This window comes from Lycium ferocissimum, chromosome 8 (genome assembly GCF_029784015.1).
Source record: "Lycium ferocissimum isolate CSIRO_LF1 chromosome 8, AGI_CSIRO_Lferr_CH_V1, whole genome shotgun sequence".
Taxonomy (NCBI): domain Eukaryota; kingdom Viridiplantae; phylum Streptophyta; class Magnoliopsida; order Solanales; family Solanaceae; genus Lycium; species Lycium ferocissimum.
The window spans coordinates 25,300,801-25,320,619 of record NC_081349.1 but is presented as its reverse complement, the minus strand read 5'-3'; the positions used below and the strand labels follow the sequence as shown (position 1 = coordinate 25,320,619).

The window sequence follows — 19,819 nt, the reverse complement described above, 5'->3', positions numbered from 1 at the left end:
GCTAAGGGAATAGTAATTGAGAAAGATAAGAGAAATTTGCTAGAAGGAAGCTTTTTATTATAGAAGACTTGATTGATTTTTGCTTCATGGTTTTTACAAATGGATGCCCCTCTATTTATACTACTCACCTAGGGACTAGTATGCAAATAATAATTAATGTATAAGTCCTTACATATTTACAAAGAAATCCCTTCTCTAGAATTATCTACTAGGCTAGAAAATTCTAAGATCTTCCTAAGAAATCTTCTAGCAAGTCCATAAATAACTAGAGCATCTCTATAAGGATCTCCATAGCTCTAGAATCATCCAAAACATGCTAGACTTTTTTCCATGTAAGCATCCACATGGCAAAAATAGCTCTAAATGGCACCTAGGTGGCATGATGACGTGGCAGGTCATTACACTGCTCACTTAAAAGAGAGTCTTGAACTGCTACCAATTGTGAGGATGAATTATTAACTCTTAATGAATTCATAGTCTTTATGGATGGTGTATTTAAAGCAATGTACAGTTGATCAATTCACCTATATGAGAGTGGAGTGGGGCCGCTCCTATGAGATTTTGGCCTAGTCTCTAGAGCTCTCATGAATAACCGGGCACGCGCTGTTATATCCCGAGTTTTCGCCTATTCGGAAAAATTTGAAATAAACTAGGCTTGAAAGGAATAAGGCTATGTTGATCTTATTTCATAGGTGTGTGTTGTACATGACCTATTAATGTGGAAATAGCGGAAAGGCGAGGGCAAAAATCGGAAACTTCGAAATTAATTTCGAATTTCAAGACGAGCCCAATACCAATTGGGCCAAAAGAATAAAGAAGTGCAAAGTTGGCCCAAAGTAAAGGGTGGTCGGCCAAGCCTTGGCCCAAGCCCCTAATTTTATTAATTTTCCATGTGCTTATTATGTGTATTAATAGAAGCTTCAAGAAAGAAAGAACAAGGAAGAGCAAAAAAAGAAACTTTGAGAGAAAGAGAGAACAATCCAATCGGTATCGCCCTCCTAGCCGAGAATCACCAAGAAAAAAAGTGAGGAAAATAAGTAGTTTTCTCTAGCAATTCAACTTCATTAGTATGTGTAAGGAAAGAACATGAGTGATTGTTGAAGCTTGCAAAACACTCTTCATGCAAAGTTGAGGCTTAGCCGTGTGGAGGAAGTGAAGGGAAGAGGTAAGATTTCATTCTTATTTTCATGTGTCATGGATGGTTTGTAGGTGTTGTGAAGTGTGGAAATGATGGAAGTTATGAATATGTAGATGTTGCAAGTTGACCGTATGTATATGTGTGTGTAGCCGTGTATATGTGTGGCATGCTAAGAGTGATGAAACAATTCTATATAGCTTGTTGTGTGTGTTGTTGTAATGTGTTGAAATGAATGGAAATCATGAAGATATAAGTGTTGATGTTGAGTTTAGTGAAGGGGCCATTTGGCCGTGTATGTGTGATGTGTGTTATAAGTGATGAGTTAATTGTACTTAGCATGGTTGTGTGTTGTTGTGTGAGTGCGGAAAATGAATGAAACTCATGAAATTCTATTGGTAGGGGCTGGTAGTGTGTAGGCGATTCAGGCGCCATGGTGAGTTAATGTTATATGGTGTTTTGGTTGTTGTCGTCATGCGTTATATGATGTAAAAATGATGGTTAATGATCCTTAGTTGAAGTAAAAATTGTGTGGGGGAATCGATTTTAAGGATTAATCGACGTAATGTAGTTTCTTGAACTTTTAAGAATAATGTTGTTTAAGCATGGTTTGTTGATGTAATTTGTGAATTGTGAAGGAAAGAATATGTTTGGTGTTATTCTTGGGTTTGGAGGCAATTTCGGGTAAATTGGAATAATATTTGGCTTGTTTGAAATATTGTATGACTTGCTTAGAGTGTTCTTGTATATGGTTGGAGTGTGTTTGGATTGGGTATCAAAGTTGGAATATATATATATATCGTAAATTGATATTAATTGTAGTTTGGTTGTTGGTTTGGTTGTTGTTAGATTTGGCCGAGTATAAATCTCGGGGTTGGTGCATTTACAAAGGAAGTGCTGCCGAAATTTCGGTAGAATTTAATGCTCGTCTAGAATTGAATTCATAAAGGCTTATGGCTAATGATAACATACTTGGCGTTATGTAGATCTTGTGAACCCGAAGCTTGAAGGTTGGCTTTGCTTGCGAGCGAATAAGGTATGTAAGGCGTCGATTTCTCTTTTGGCATGTCTTAGTGATACTAGGTTGTGACCCGAGCCTTGGGGGTAATTCTACTCTTAGAATCCGAGCTTAGGTATGTGCTTTGTTCGTTCCTTAAAATCTACTCTTTGATGGGACCAAAACAAGACTTTTATGCTTTCAAAAGATTGAATTTCAAAGGTTTTACAAAGAATTTTGACTACAAAAGGGTCCCGAACTTCAAGCGTCCGTAACTTTTGCATACGAGCTCGGAACGCCCCAAGACATAATAGGTAAGCTTGTAAGGCATAACTTTCCCCAAACCACCGTAGTCGGGCTCGGATGGGGGGCCGGCACCCGTTCGTGGGGCCCGCGGCTTTTATGCTCGTCCTCAATAGTTCTTGAAGAAACTTAGTGTCATTTTCTCTTCGACTTCCGCATATGGATTTCTTATTTGATTAATGAGTTATGGATATGATTTTATGCATACGGTTGCTCACGACTCGCTTCGTGCTTATGGTCATCGCCTCGTTCACCGATCCCGGCCGGTTATGCTTCGCGCGCCTTATGATATACATTCGGCGATGCCGTGTTACGGTTCGCCGAGTTCCTCTCCGAGGGCGGTTCCGTTTGGCGTGATCGTGTGTTATGGCGTTAAGGATGGCTATGATGTGTTACGGGGAATTGTCGGGTTACGGAGATATGAAATTCTTCCGGTTGTGACGTCGTGGCGTGGCGCCAACGACCTGGCCGGCGACCACCGTTCTAAGAGCCTTTGCATGAACTATATTTTTAGACAAATGTTTTAATATTTTGCATATCATATCTACTTTTGTATTTTGCCATTATGAATCCGTATTCCCGTTTTACATACTTACCTATTAAATCGACCCCTTTCTTCGGGGTCGCGTTTCATGCCGCCCGCAGTACCGACGCGCGTTACCGAGGATCCACCCGCTTAGGACATCTACTCGTTTTTTGAGAGCGCTCCTTCGTCCGAGCCTATATATTTGGTATATACACTTCTCTCGATGCATATGTACATATTTATTCGGGCACGACGGGCCCCGTCCCGTCATATGATTTTGTTACTCCGTTTAGAGGTCCGTGGACATGTCTCGTAGGGTACGATTACGTCCGTACAAACGCATATGTGTGTGTTATGTGTTTAGGCGGTCCACCCACGCGCGGCCCTAGTTGGCTTGCCTTTGGTATACTACGAGATTCTGTACGTTACGATATATGTTTGCTATTTAGCGATAATCTGAAGCCATATATGATTATGTATGATTATGCATGGTAGTAAGTAAATTCTGAGTATTAGGTGCGTACGAGTGTCCAACTCGGACATTAGTCACGGCCTACGGGGTTGGGTCGTGACAAAAGTGGTATCAGAGCGGTTAGTCCTCGGAATGTCCACAGACCGTGTGTCTAGTAGAGTCCTGTTTATCGGTGTGTCGTGCACCACATCTATAAACAGGAGGCTACAGGACATTTAGGATATTGCCTTCCTTTCTGATCTTAGATCGTGCGATAGAGCCGTTTTATTAGGATGACTTCTTTCTGACGAAGTTGCTATATTTTCAGCTATGCCTCCGAGAAAAGCAACGGCACCCCCCGAGGGGCAAGTCCACAAAGACTCGGCGAGACTAGTCGAGCCCGCGAGTCACCCAGGGCCCGTACCCGGCTCGGAGACCGTGCTCTCACGACCGGCCCGACTCGGCGACGCCACAGTAATCGAGAGGGATCGGAGAGCGTGCGGTCGCGGATCGGAGGGCGGCTTCACGCCGGTTCTAGGCTCCGGCACACGAGCCTCTCCTAGCCCCACGGCGGGCGGAGGATAGAGCTATGCGAGAAGCGGTGCGGTTGTTGGCCGGATGGGTGGCGAGGTCGGGGAGCGACGACGTGAGTCGAGGGCGGTGATCGGTACATGGGGTAGGCGGCTCGAGGCTCGTGAGTTTTGACACGTAACCCTCGGGAGTTCTTCGGGACAAAGCACGAAGAAGACCCCCAGGAGTTTTCAAAGGAATCTGCGTACCTTACGGTGATTAAGGCCTCTCCAGGGCAGTCGGTTGAGTTGGCCTCTCATGCAGTTGCACGAAGTCGCGACCCAGTACGAGTCTTGGGAATTAGCTAGGGGTAGGGAGCCCCTCTTTGTGTGGGATGAGTTCACGGAGGCTTTTACGAGACATTTCCTACCGTTACGGAGGGCCGGATTGGACGAGGTTTTTATCACTTAGACGGCGGGCGCCGGTGTCGGGGTATAGCTTGGAGTTTGACTCTGCGGCTCGGTATGCACCTACGTTAGTAGCCGACATGACCGACGGATGCATCACTTTATTAGGGGTCGGGATAAGTATTTGGTCGATAATTGCCTGGCCGTGGTCCCCAAGGAATGGATATTGCCCGCGTACGGGCGTACGCCGGGGCATGGAAGATAGACACACGGGACACGTCGGCGGGATCGCGATTTTGACGGGGAGCCGACCCAAGGCTAGGTCGGCCCGGGGTATCTTTGGGATTCTCGAGGCGGACGACCTCGACGCAAGATGCGGTAGATATTCCTCCCAGCCATCTCGGAGTATACCCCCGCGGCCTTCGGCGAGGAGGCCGGCCGGGCGGGATATTCGAAGAGCGGGACGAGCTCCGGGGGCCTCGTTCTCACGGTGGCGAGAGAGGTACCGATCGGTCGGGGCCATCCAGACCTGCGTGTTCCCACCGCGGGAAACACCACCTCGAGAATGCTATCGGGCCACAGTGCGCTTGCTTTATTTGCGGCGTCGGACCACCTTACGCGAGACCGGCCGCGCGGGGAGGTAGCGCGAGCGGCGCGCCAACCCACGGTGTTCGTGCGGTTCCTCTTCTTCGGTAGCTGCGCGCCTGCGGCGGGCGGTACGCCGCACCCGGCGGGTCGTGGTAGAGGTCGCGGCGGAGCCTCCAGTTCCAGCGGTCCGCCGAACCGCATATACGCGCTAACTCGTAGACAGGGACCGAGAGGCGGTGACGCGGATGCGTACGCATTGTGTATATGAATCCTTATTAGAATTTATATTCTCATATATGCGTATCTGTAGTATAATTGCTGCTTAGCGGCGACAGGTAGAAATTCGAGGGTCGATAATCAGGTATTGATAAATAAGGATGATTAAGGCGCATTCATTGTTATTACGGACTTGGGAGGCTAGGATAGGAGGTAGTAATATCCATAGGTGACAAGTGAGTATAGAAAGTCGAGCGAAGGGCAAAATAGTAATTGCGTTACGAGGGCGTCCGGAAATCTGTTAAGACGTTACTTTACTCTAAATTATGTGACAAAGGTCGTGTGGTAAGGTAAGCGTGATTTTACTAGTGTTGGAGCATCGTATCCCATTGGAATTTCGAGGTTAAGCGTGCTAGAGTGAGGGAAATTTTAGGATGGGTGACCCCCTGGGAAATTTTGAGGGTCTTACAACTTCAATCAAAAGAGGTAAATGGGGAGCTAGAGCAGTTTAAAGGGACTTAAGATATACTGAGCAGGCGGAACTTAGGAGGCTACGTAAGCCAAAATGGGCTAAATCGGGTACAGCAAACGAGGGTGTATCACAGCGCTATGATTAGGGACAAATTGAGTGGTGTTTTGGGGAACTTTTGCGAGGGAGATGTTGGCAATTATATATGTGTATTGGAAAGCGTATAGTACTCTAGGTATGATCAGATTAGCGGGTGAACGTACCCCGGCAACCAGTGTGGCGGTATACAAAAGGTATTAATTGGACAGGGCAACAAAGTTCAGGTGAAAAGGGGAATAATGATAAGTGGTAATAAAATGAGCGCACCCCTAAAGGGGGGGAAGCGAGTATGAGGGACGTAAGTACAGAATAAAGACGGTTGAAGTTACAGTATATTCGATATAGATGTTCGGATTACGGGTAAGGTTCCTCGTCGGAACAAGTCAGTGAGATCTAGAGGCCGCGAGGATAATCTACAGCGACGTGGTGAAAGAGAATACACCTGTGCTGGATTAAAGGCGATGACGTGGCCAATAAAGGAAGACCCCCCCCCCCCGAGACTCTTACGCGACCTTATAAGACTAGTTGAACATTCGAGGACGAATGTTCTAAAGGGGGGAAGGATGTTATATCCCGAGTTTTCGCCTATTCGGAAAAATTTGAAATAAACTAGGCTTGAAAGGAATAAGGCTATGTTGATCTTATTTCATAGGTGTGTGTTGTACATGACCTATTAATGTGGAAATAGCGGGAAAGGCGAGGGGCAAAAATCGGAAACTTCGGAAATTAATTTCGGAATTTCAAGACGAGGCCACGACCAATCGGGGCCAAAAGAATAAAGAAAGGCAAAGTTGGCCCAAAATTAGGGGGTGGCCGGCCAAGCCTTGGCCCAAGCCCCTAATTTTATTAATTTTCCATGTGCTTATTATGTGTATTAATAGAAGCTTCAAGAGAAAGAAAGAACAAGGAAGAGCAAAAAAAGAAACTTTGAGAGAAAGAGAGAACAACCAATCGGCTGCCCCTCCTAGCCGAGAATCACCAAGAAAAAAAAGTGAGGAAAATAAGTAGTTTTCTCTAGCAATTCAACTCAATAGAAAGTAAGGAACAACATAGAGTGGTTGTTGAAGCTTGCAAAACACTCTTCATGCAAAGTTGAAGCCTAGCCGTGTGGAGGAAGTGAAGGGAAGAGGTAAGATTTCATTCTTATTTTCATATATTATGGATGGTTTGTAGGTGTTGTGAAGTGTGGAAATGATGGAAGCTATGAATACGTAGATGTTGCAAGTTGACCGTGTGTATATATGTGTATAGCCGTGCATATGTGTGGCATGCTAAGAGTGATGAAACAATTCTATTTAGCTTGTTGTGTGTGTTGTTGTAATGTGTTGAAATGAATGGAAATCATGAAGATATAAGTGTTGATGTTGAGCCGTGAAAGGGGCCATTTGGCCGTGTATGTGTGATGTGTGTTATAAGTGATGAGTTAATTGTACTTAGCATGGTTGTGTGTTGTTGTGGAGTGCGGAAAATGAATGAAACTCATGAAATTCTATTGGTAGGGGCTGGCCGTGTATGGGCGCATTGCAAGGCAGCCATGGTGAGTTAATGTTATATGGTGTTTTGGTTGTTGTCGTCATGCGTTATATGATGTAAAAATGATGGTTAATGATCCTTAGTTGAAGTAAAAATTGTGTGGGCTGATTTTAAGGATTAATCTGACGTAATGTAGTTTCTTGAACTTTTAAGAATAATGTTGTTTAAGCATGGTTTGTTGATGTAATTTGTGAATTGTGAAGGAAAGAATATGTTTGGTGTTATTCTTGGGTTTGGAGGCAATTTCGGAGTAATTGGAATAATATTTGGCTTGTTTGAAATATTGTATGACTTGCTTAGAGTGTTCTTGTATATGGTTGGAGTGTGTTTGGATTGGGTATCAAAGTTGGAATATATATATATATCGTAAATTGATATTGTAGTTTGGTTATTGGTTTGGTTGTTGTTAGATTTGGCCGAGTATAAATCTCGGTCAAAGTTGGTGCATTTACAAAGTCTTTGCCGAAATTTCGTAGAATTTAATGCTCGTCTAGAATTGAATTCATAAAGGCTTATGGCTAATGATAACATACTTGGCGTTATGTAGATCTTGGTGAACCCGAAGCTTGAAGGTTGGCTTTGCTTGCGAGCGAATAAGGTATGTAAGGCGTCGATTTCTCTTTTGGCATGTCTTAGTGATACTAGGTTGTGACCCGAGCCTTGGGGGTAATTCTACTCTTAGAATCCGAGCTTAGGTATGTGCTTTGTTCGTTCCTTAAAATCTACTCTTTGATGGGACCAAAACAAGACTTTTATGCTTTCAAAAGATTGAATTTCAAAGGTTTTACAAAGAATTTTGACTACAAAAGGGTCCCGAACTTCAAGCGTCCGTAACTTTTGCATACGAGCTCGGAACGCCCCCAAGACATAATAGGTAAGCTTGTAAGGCATAACTTTCCCCAAACCACCGTAGTCGGGCTCGGATGGGGGCCGCACCCGTTCGTGGGGCCCGCGGCTTTTATGCTCGTCCTCAATAGTTCTTGAAGAAACTTAGTGTCATTTTCTCTTCGACTTCCGCATATGGATTTCTTATTTGATTAATGAGTTATGGATATGATTTTATGCATATGGTTGCTCACGACTCGCTCGTGCTTATGGTCATCGCCTCGTTCCCGGATCCGGAGCCGGTTATGCTTCGTGCGCCTTATGATATACATTCCGGTGTGATCTTGTGTTACGGTTCGCCGAGTTCCTCTCCCCGAGGGCCGGTTCCGTTTGGTGTGATCTTGTGTTATGGCGTTAAGGATGGCTATGATGTGTTACGGGAATTGTCGGGTTACGGAGATATGAAATTCTTCTGGTGTGATCTTGTGGCGTGGCGCCAACGACCGTGGGCGACCACCGTTCTAAGAGCCTTTGCATGAACTATATTTTTAGACAAATGTTTTAATATTTTGCATATCATATCTACTTTTGTATTTTGCCATTATGAATCTGTATTCCTGCTTTACATACTCGGTACCTATTCCGTACTGACCCCTTTCTTCTGGGTCCGTTTCATGCCCGCAGGTACCGACGCGCAGTCTGAGGATCCACCCGCTTAGGACATCTACTCTGCTTTTTGAGAGCGCTCCTTCGTCCGGAGCCTATATTTGGTATATACACTTCTCTGATGCATATGTACATATTTATTCAGGGCGACGGGCCCCGTCCCGTCATATGATTTTGTTACTCTGTTTGAGGTCCGTGGACATGTCCCCCCCCCCCCCCCGTACATGCCCCTATATGTGTGTGTTATGTGTTTTAGGGCGGTCCACCCGCCGCGGCAGCCTAGTTGGCTTGCCTTTGTGTATACTATGAGATTCTGTACGTTACGATATATGTTTGCTATTTAGCGATAATCTGAAGCCATATATGATTATGTATGATTATGCATGGTAGTAAGTAAATTCTGAGTATTAGGTGCGTACGAGTGTCCAACTCGGACATTAGTCACGGCCTACGGGGTTGGGTCGTGACACGCGCATGGCCTAGGGCGCAAAATCGTGTTGAACAAAGAAAATTACGAAGTCGAAATGTGACTGATAAAGTCTTTGACTTGCAATAAGAATTATTAGTTCATAGAAATTTTTATATTTCACCAGTAATTCTGTAAGTTAAATTTTATCGGTCTAAGTTTGATTCATAGCCCAAAAGGCACCAAACCTACTGCATTTCAGATAGGCAAATCCAGCAAGTTTTACAATTTTTTCCTAAAAATCTTTAAAATAGTGGGGGATCTTAATAGTATTTTAAATATTTTATTGGTATTACTTGGAGAAATGGCAATTTATTTATTGGCCAAGATTAATACTTGGTTGGCAAGTTACTTGTTTACCAAGTACGTATACTTGGATGGCAAGTATACTTGTTTGCCAAGTACTCCACCACCTTACTACTATAAATTGGCCTAAGGAGTTTTTACAATTATCATCCAACAACTTTGAGCTAATCTCATGCTCTACTTTAATTCTCGCATGTCTTTTTTTATAAAAAGTTCTTTAACTACTATTACTCTTTTTATATATAGATCTTTTGTTTGTTTTTATTGAAACATGCTGGTATTATTTAATTGTGTTGATTCCTGTATATTCTAATTAAATTTAGAGAAGGACTTGTTTAATCCTGGTGAAACATTTTACATTACTGAAATAGTTTTTTAGGATAGTGTCTAGCACGACTCAAGTCATATTTACAAAATATATTATCGTAGTAATATTTATTTTCCAAGTGTTGTTATTTAAATTACTATTATAGTATTATTATTATTATTATATTTTTAGTACTATTAGTTTGCTAAATAAAAAATATAATTTATTACTGTACTGGTTTTATTTTGTGATTTCCCCAACAATTGTCAGTGGCGGGCAGATTGCTGTAATTAAATTAAGAGTTTTATTAATTGGTGCACCAACCAATTTTAGAATAAAACTTTGAAATGTAATTGCATTGTCATCATGCCACTTTGCTAATAAAATAAATATATAACAATTTTATTGTTGATTCTTCATGGAGTTGTGCAAGTATAGGAATTTTGTATTTATTTATTTTCATATTAGTTTCTTAAACATTCTAGATGTAATTAAACTAAAATATTTTCAAGGATTACAAAGTGTTATTATAACTTGGAATTGCCTCTATTGTTACAAACATATGATTCCTGGGGAGATAAAGAAATAGAACGAATCAAGTATGAAGTACGTATGTGTAACGACTCGTTTGGTCGTTATTGCGCTTTTGACCTATTTACCCTCATTGACCCTTTTCCTAGCCTTGTTAGTATGATTTTGACCCGCGGGGATGGGCGGCACGATTCTCAAGGTAATCGGGCGAGTTGTATTGTCAGTTATGAGAATTAGAACCTTAAAGTGAAAAACCCTTGACCGATAGTTGACTTTTGGGTAAATAGAGCTTTTTCGGGAATCCGTTGATTCCGTGAGGTCCAGAGGGTCAATTATTACTTGGTGAGGTATTCAGTTCGGTTCCCGAGGCACTCGGGAGCCTTTTGTACTAATGGTTGGAAAGTTGATTTTTGGCCGTTGGGGGTTGACTTGGTCAAATAGACCTCCGTTGGGAATTTCGAGGCCATGAATGAGTTCGTAGCGTGTTTTTGAGATTGTATGCATATATGGTTTGTATCCGGGAGGCCTCGGATGGATGTCGGGATTTTTTGGTGAAACTTGGTGAAACCAGAATTTTCCTGGTTTCTGGTGTCTCGCCCCAGCGACACTGTCTACGCCGCATCAGGTCCGCATCAGCAGAGGCTAGCCCGCTGTGGTGAGTTCTTGGATTTTTAATGAGGTCTGCCCCAGCGGACAATTCTCTGCCGAGGTGAGACCGCTATAGCGAGTCCTTTGCTCGCGGGAGCGGGAACGCTTAATCAGAAAACCTTTTATTTCTAACTTCGAATCCATCCTCCTATTCACTAAATCTTTGGTCTAGAGAGCATTAAGGGCGAATTGAAGAGTATTTGAACTTGTTTCACCTTGGGGGTAAGTTTCTTTATCTTATCTTATGATTATCTACTCTTCTTAAGCTTGAATTAATGGTGGAAATAAATGAGGACTACTTGGAGAAGATGAGTTCCAACCTTAACTTGAGGAATGAATTCTAGGCCTTAAATATCAGTTTAATTAGTAAATCTTGCTAATATTAAGATGGTATTTCATGGATTAATGGATTAAGCTTGAATATCTAACTTAGATTAAGAAATTGATTATAGTTAGTTAGGGTTTATGCCTAATTTAGGGGTTTTGTTTTGAATGATGGAATTGATCAATAATTGAGCTTAATTAGCAATTGGAGAGTAGAATTGAACTTCTAGAACGTTGGGTTACCAATTCCACTCTTGAAATACCCGTTTTACCCTTAAGGATCCGATTTCCCTCTTTTCTTAGTTGATTTTCGATTCGAACGAATGTATAGGAATATAGGTACCGTTATTCCCCGTTTCTGACCTAGATTTTGATAATGACTAGACTTTGAGTATTCGGAGGCTCTTCGGAAGGGCAAGGCTCACATTTGACGGTTCGTGGCACCAACTCTGCATCGAGGTTGATTTCGGCTTACCTTTCGGTTAGACTTCAGATAGCAAAGCATATTTAGAAGTTAGTTATTAACGGAGAAAGCATGTTAAGCCTTCGGGTATAAAGTTGGGATGAATATTCTAGGTTGGTATTGTTGATGACTTTGTGGGCTTGTCGCCTTGTTTATTGTGATTTGGCTTGTTGCCATGTGTGTGACGTTGGGCTTGTTGCTTATTTGCTATGTTGTGGTTGTGATACGTTTATCTCTCACTTATCTAGTCATTTATCATTGATAAAGGAAAGGACATTGATTCGGGATGAGTATTGTGATGTGTGCTCATGTAGAGGCACGAATGAGATTGGATTATGATTACACTTGATATTGATATCATGTATTCTTATTTCATCTCATACATTGGTTTGAACTATGACTTGATATTAATGATAGTAAGTGAGGAAGTGAAACATCCGAGACTTCTCATTGTGGTGTTGCTACATGTATATTTCATATGGCATCTCATACATATATTATTTGATGACTATATGGTCCGAAGGGAAATTTTTTCAGACGGGGCACTGCACAAATTTGGGGATAAATTTTGTATTGATAGTTGATGTATGGATGTTGTTATGGTTATTCACCCTCATGATTATTGTTGAATTCGACATTCATGCATGCATTTCATCCTGCATTTCTCATGATATTGTGATGTGGTTCCAATGGATAAATCGATGGAAAAAATTATGGAAACGTATGATAAGGAAGTGAAAGATGAAAGTCACCTCTGGCTGTGTGCGGAGTGGCTAGTGTTGTGGAAGTCATCTTTGGGCTGTGTGCGGAGTGACTAGTGTTGTGAAAGTCATCTCTGAGTTGTGTGCCGAGTGACTGGTACATGGACTTCGCGGGTCCCCCATGGGTCATAACTATCGAGACATGGAGGTTATCCGTCCGTAGCATGTGTATACAGTATGAGATAGTTGGCCAGTGCATTGCATTGCATTGCAGCTGCATTCATATTACTTCACTCATATCACTGATTCTGGTTGTTGCATTTATTGCATTGCATGGTACGTTTTCTCATTGATTCCTTGGTTGATGATTCATTTGAGTTGTTGTGTGCTTATTAATTACTTACCTAGACACTTGATGGATTCGAGGACTAGAGGTTTCCGCCTAGGCTATGACTGTAGACTATTGAGATCTATTGTGACTCATATTACTGTAAGTCTTACGTGAATATGCTTAATGACTATATTTGACTGCTTATATGTCTATTTGTTGATTTCTTTCTTCATATATATGAACTAATTGTTGTCGACCTATGATACCTACCAGTACATGGTGTTTGTACTGATACTACCTTGTTGTACTCTTTCTGAGTGCAAAGTTCGTCTCAGATTCTACTTCTGCCTCTCGCGAGTGATCCGATGCCAGTTTGCTGAGTTTCTAGGGTGAACTACTTGATGGACTTCTGCAGCTCGGAGACTCCTCTCTCATTACTTGTCTTCTCTTATATTCTGAGACAGTATTTGTATTACAAGACTTATAGTTATTTCAGACTTGTAGTTTAGTAGCTCTTGTATTGTTATAGACTAGATTCCCTGGGGATGTTGTAGTATTTATTCCGCAATTAGTTATTTATATACATGATTTTGAGACTGCTTATTTTATTAAATCTTCCGCATGATAATTCTAATAATTGGTAGCGAAAGGGAAGAGTTCTCCCACCAGGAAGGTTTGTGTGGGTACCCGCTCGACTCACGAGTTGGGTCGTGACACTATTTCTTACCCTTTCAAGAAAGGGACGACCCTACACGCAGGCAACAGTTGTACCAGCTCTACGAAGTTATAATCGAATTTATAATCGAATTTTTCTGTTGACTTTCCCACTTCGTTCGTATGAGATTTGGGGGAGGACCCTACACGTAGGCAACAGTTGTACCAGCTTTACGAAGTTATAATCGAATTTTTCTGTTGACTTTCCCAATTCATTCGTGTGAGATTTGGGGGAGGACCCTACACGCAGGCAACAGTTGTACCTGCTCTACAAAGTTATAATCGAATTTTTCTGTTGACTTTCCCAATTCGTTCATGTGAGATTTGTTTAGGATGTCAAACTATCCAAAGGATGAGCATTTGAGAATGATTCCACACCTTTTCTAACAAGAATATGCATTTGAGATGGCAAGAGTTTCATTCTTATTATTCCCACAGAGTCAAAAAGGATGAAATGAACAGAACGACAAAGAAGTAGCTCCAGATGATGCCTGGCTCAAACTGAAGAATAAAGGGGAAGTGGTAGCCCCATTTGCAAGTACTAAAAGAGATTGTATTCTTAAGGGATAGAAAATGGATCTGTACTTCTCTTTCTTTATTTATTTGTTTCAGTTTTTGGTGGGCATCTCTCCCATCACCAATGGACAATTAAACATGCTTTTGTCAGCAAGGAGGAGGAATTATTGTGAGCATAAGATGAGGGGATACCTTATTCTCCTATGACTTTCATAAAGAACATAAGAACTTTATGGTGTTCTCTTAAAGAAATCCATAATAACATTTGTAAGGATTTTTTTTTTCATGTTATGTTTCGTTTATGCATTAGAGCTCGTATTAATTTGAACTCGCATCGTGTTAGGCCCATTAAAAGGGAAAGTGCTTTCTATCGAGATTTTTTTCATACTCAGAGCTCAAATACAAGATCTTTAATTAAGGGTTGGGGATCCTATCCATCCAACACAACTTTTAGTGGTTAATTATATATGCCTGGAGATCAAGCAAAAATGGTTGAACTGAGACAAAACTTCAGTTACATGTGGCTGAAGTTAAAGCAAAAATAATTGAACTTCAATTATAAACGTTGGACATTGTATCAGAAATTAGTTTTTATCAAGACTAACTTCAGACACCATATGTCTGAATTTGTTCAAAATGGATACACATGCAAAAAAAAAAAAATTAGAAAACGGGCACAAGTTAAAGGGCAACATCAATTGGATAGTTGCACACTTGCCTCAAATATGTGAGGCATGTTGGGATAAAACGGATAATTAGTGTAATGGGCTTGCGTAATGACAATGAAAATCCTACATAAATTTGAAGTTCAAATAAAATTATTTGAACTTCAGATTATGTCAATCCAAATATTATAATAAACTTTTTAGGGGTATAATTGTGAGATAATGAGTGAAAAACGTTATTATAGTGTTTGCATTTTTCGAAGATGATAATGTAATCAAAGACTTCTAAGAACATAGGGGAGCCTTTATCATATTTTAATTGAACTTCAGATTATGTCAATCCAAATATTATAATAAACTTTTTTTATTTTTTAGGGGTATAATTGTGAGATAATGAGTCAAAAACGTTATTATAGTGTTTGCAATTTTCGAAGATGATAATGTAATCAAAGACTTCTTAAGAACATAAGGGAGCTTTTATCATATTTTAATATGTTTGGTAACAAATCAGGGGGACATATATATACAGTGAACACACAGAACTAAGGAAAAAATTGGTGCATATCCCAAGGTCTAAAGTCTTTTGATTTGAGTGCATGATCATCTCTTAACCTAAAGTGTTTGACCTAGATCAAAGCTAGTAACCCTAGCGTCCCTCACTGATTTTGTAGGTGTTTGGATGTACGATTTCATATCATAATTTCAAGTCATGAGATCAAATTAATTTTTGGACATGTAATTTCATCTCATGACATAAAATTTCAAATCATCCAAAAAAATATGATTTGGGATTTTAAAAATTTTAAATATAAAATTTGACTCATAAGTTTATATTTTGTAAAAAAAAAGACCTATAAGTTGGTAGATCTTTTTAATAATTAATCCCACCAACAATTTATCAACCTCATTAACTTCTATCAACCGTTATTTATATTCGTACCATGTGGGAGGATAATATTAAAGAGTAATTATATTACTATTCATGTTAAATTTTTCCTTTTTATTGAACTAAAGTTTGACCGATTAACGTTGTATTTTTTAGAAAGGTCTTCTAGTAGCGTATTAATATTGTTATGAACTATGACTTGCTCATTTGGTAAGTTTATATAAGAATTGGGAAAGTTTTGATAGTTTTCACAACTTGTGGGGTTTTTATGTCTATAAGAAAAAATATAACTTAAGAAATCCAAATTACATGTTCGAACATGATTTCATCTCATGATTTCAAATTATGTCCAAACGGCTCCGTAGCCTCCGAAAGAAAAGCATGTGAAATTGACAAGCAAGTTCCATGGATGTTCTCAAAACATGGAAACCACACTACCTCTGAGAAGAGTTCCGATTTGAATTTAACTTATATATATTGATAGTGTAAATATTTTTTTATCTTTAGTGTGTTTTTATCATTTGTTATAGCGAATTATTTATTTCATTTTTAAGATTATAATTTCACTTATAATGGATGATAATATGTAGTGATTATTGACGTACGTGGAATTTTTGGTAAGTTATGTCAATAGTTGAAGAAGTGAATGAATTAATATAATGATAAGCAATGTCATTTTATTTATTTATATGCAGTATTTTTATTTTGTTTATAATTATTTTTATATAGGTATCTAGTAAAAACAAATATAGACGAATCGATATCCTGTAATACCGCTTAGAGCAAGATATATTCGTACCCAGTAGTGATCATTTAAATAACCTAATCGTGTAAAAGTTTATAGAAGTTAAAATTTTTTATAATTTGAAGTTTCCAAAGTTATAAAGGGATGACTTGCCCATTTCAAGTCCGCATGCAGGCTGTTTGTAGTGGATGAAAAATCTCGAATAATCTTCATATTTTTGGACGGTCATAAAATAAAATGGGCCAAAAATCAAATTACTGTAGTTCCTTGAAAAGATGTTAATGGGGTGCAGCCAGAAGTTAGGTCCCGTTGCTTTAACTTCACTCTCTCATGCACGGCTACTCTTTTTATCTTATCTCAACTTTATGTTATATCCCCAGAAAATAATGCACCCCTTATTCAACGCGTAAATGCAACAGTAATTGGAGTATGTTTTAGAGGCTTTATCATTTTTATTTTTATTTTTATTTTTAATTTAAGCCACCTTCAGTGGTGGGGGGTTAGACAGACCCTACCTCGTATATTAAGATCCAAAAAGTGAATACATGTGCAAGAGGTATGTGATGCCTAGCCTCTTCAACGCTATCTTAGAAGATGAACAAGTTCACTTCTTTATCATATTCCGTCGGAAGAATTTAGTATTACTTTCAAAGTGATACTCGACGAAAAAATTTTATCATGTTATTTATAAGCACAGTCGCGTTTTAATACCCAATTTCTCCTACTATATTATGGTAAAGGTAGTCAATGTTATTGGCAAATAAAGCTTTCACCTGTTGATTAGAACTCTATATATTGCTATTGATATATTAATTTGTTGTATCCAGTGGCGGAGCCACATGTGTTTAAGAGGTGTCAACCGACACCTTTTTATCGAAAAATTGCACTGTGTAGTTAGGTAAAAATATTTTTTATGTGTATATATTACATATTGACACCTCTTGACTTATTTGTGGATTTATTTTTTTATATTTTGACACCCCTTAATAAGAATTCTGATTCCGCCACTAATTATATCGCCAACTATTTACACCTTATATTGACGCGTAAATGCAACATAAACAAAGTAGTCATGAAACCAAAAGGTCCATATTGTGTGTGACTATTAATTAATCATTTCGTATAGTTGGTCGTAATATTATAGTGATATTCTTTCCTTAAGTTTTCTATTTTGGTCCACCCCCAAAAGCAAAAAGAGGAGAATAATTACTACTTGGTTAATAGAGTCAATTCTAAAATAGTTTGATAAAATAAGATATTACGGAGATTGTATTTGAACCGTGACCTCAATAACTAATTTAGTTTCGAGGTAAGGAATAATTAGATGCGCAAAAAGAAAAATTGCTACAGCCAGAGGCGGATTCAAAATTCGAAGATGACGAAAGCATCATCAGAAGCAGACACTCGTTAGAGAAACTTTTACACTTAGAATTGATGTACTAATGGATAATATAATTTAAATGAGTACTACTCTGTAAAGTTCATTGCATGGTCTAATGGTTGTTAAGTATCTTCGAAACTTGTTACCTATGCATTTTATGCAATTTTTAGCCTCGCCTCCATAGAGTATGGCACTAGGCAACAAGTTCGACTAGTGTGCTCAACTACTTTTATATTTTAGGGTGTCAAACGAAATATATGATTGTTTTTTAAGATATATATATATATATATATATATATATATATATATATATATATATATATATATATATATATATATATTTGTTTTTCGAAGTTAATGGGGTCCAATGACTCCCTTCGCGTCCAACTAGGTCCAACTCTGAATACAACACATCCGACCCAATTCAATTCACGATATTTTTTTAATATATTTTAAAATATCATGATTTGTTTAGATTGGTCTAAACCACAACAACCAATCGGTACTCAACACAAGAAACAACCAATAGTTGACTGGCTAAAATGATTAATTTTTTCCACTGGTGAAAGAAACCCCTGGGTTTGGGGTGTTGAATAATGGAAGCCAATGCCACTCAGCCCACTATTATTGGCAAACTTCCAAATTCCCCACTTGGCATGTCAAAAGTGGTCAATTAATCCATCCTTTTTTTTTCTGATGCTCCAACCTTATCTTGTTCACTTCCTATATAATTCATCAACTACTATTATTGTGCAACCAAAAAGTATTCTCTCAAAACACTCTCCTCTTGATCTCTTTGTTTCGTCATTCTTGATTCTAGCAAAATCCCTTCATCATCTCATGAGAAAAAGAAGATCAATGGCAGCCATAACATATGATCCAAATTGTGACCTTCAAAAAATCAAAGAACTTCCTCAACATAGAGTTTTAGTAGAAGAAATTGAAGGGCTCATTAAAGTTTACAATGATGGCCATGTTGAAAGACCTCAAATAGTCCCACATGTCACTAGTAAATTGCCACTCGAACTTGGTGTCATTTCTAGTGATGTTATAATTGATAGGTTCACAAATATTTGGGCACGTTTATATGTCCCAAAAAAATTATGTCAAGGAAACAAATTACCTTTGTTAATTTATTTCCATGGAGGTGGATTTTGTGTTGGATCAGCATCTTGGATTTGTTACCATGAGTTCCTAGCAAAATTGGCATCAATTGCTAATTGTGTGATTATGTCTGTTAATTATCGTTTAGCCCCGGAAAATCGCCTTCCGGCAGCCTACGACGACGGTGTTAAGACGATTGCATGGCTAAGACAAAAGGTGGTTAGTGGGGTTAATGAAGATTATTGGTGGTTAAATAAGGTTAATTTTTCTAGCATTTTTTTGGCAGGTGATAGTGCTGGTGGGAACATAGCCCATAATGTAGCCATAAGGGTATGTTCAAAATTAGGTGAACTAAAGCCAATAACATTAAAAGGTACAATTTTAATTCAACCCTTTTTTGGTGGAGAGTCAAGGACTTATTCCGAAAAATACACGGCGCAGCCACCTCGGTCGGCGCTTACATCAATGAGCGCCGACACATACTGGCGGTTGGCGTTGCCCGCGGGGGCTAACCAGGACCACCCGTGGTGTAATCCGATTGCAAAAGAGAGTATACATTTGGTGGATTTAAGGAATATTCCTGGTATATTAGTATGTATATCTGAGTTAGATATATTGAAAGACAGAAATTTGGAGTATTGTGCTACTTTAAATAGAGTTGGTAATAAGAAGGTTGTTGAATATATGATGTTTAAAGGTGTAGGCCATGCATTTCAAGTACTCAACAAGTCTCAAGTTGCACAAGCAAGAACTGCAGAGTTGATTGCACAAATTAAGGTCTTTATCAGTAGATGATCACAGTGTACATAACAGATAATCAAGGATTTAAATAATAGACATAACTAGTGTATGGTTGTAACATGTCACTTACCGTATTTTACAGATTACCTATGTTAACGATAGGAAGTTACTTGTAATTGGCTTCTATGGGCTAAAAAGCGTAAAAGAAAATTACACTATTGGTGTATAGTTGTTAAACCATAATCATAAATAGATTACTCATGTA

At 39.3% G+C, this 19,819-nt stretch overlaps 1 protein-coding gene across 1 annotated transcript; it reads left to right on the top strand.

Moving 5' to 3' along the window:
- The first annotated feature begins 18,273 nt into the window (after positions 1-18,273).
- On the top strand, positions 18,274-19,819 carry LOC132067695 (probable carboxylesterase 6). Its single transcript, XM_059460995.1, has one exon. The coding sequence runs from the start codon at positions 18,316-18,318 to the stop codon at positions 19,606-19,608; it is 1,293 nt and encodes a 430-aa protein (XP_059316978.1). The 5' UTR covers positions 18,274-18,315; the 3' UTR covers positions 19,609-19,819.

Excerpts from the sequence above, each read along its gene's own strand:
- LOC132067695 (XM_059460995.1), top strand. The coding sequence starts at position 18,316 with ATGCCACTCAGCCCACTATTATTGGCAAACTTCCAAATTCCCCACTTG.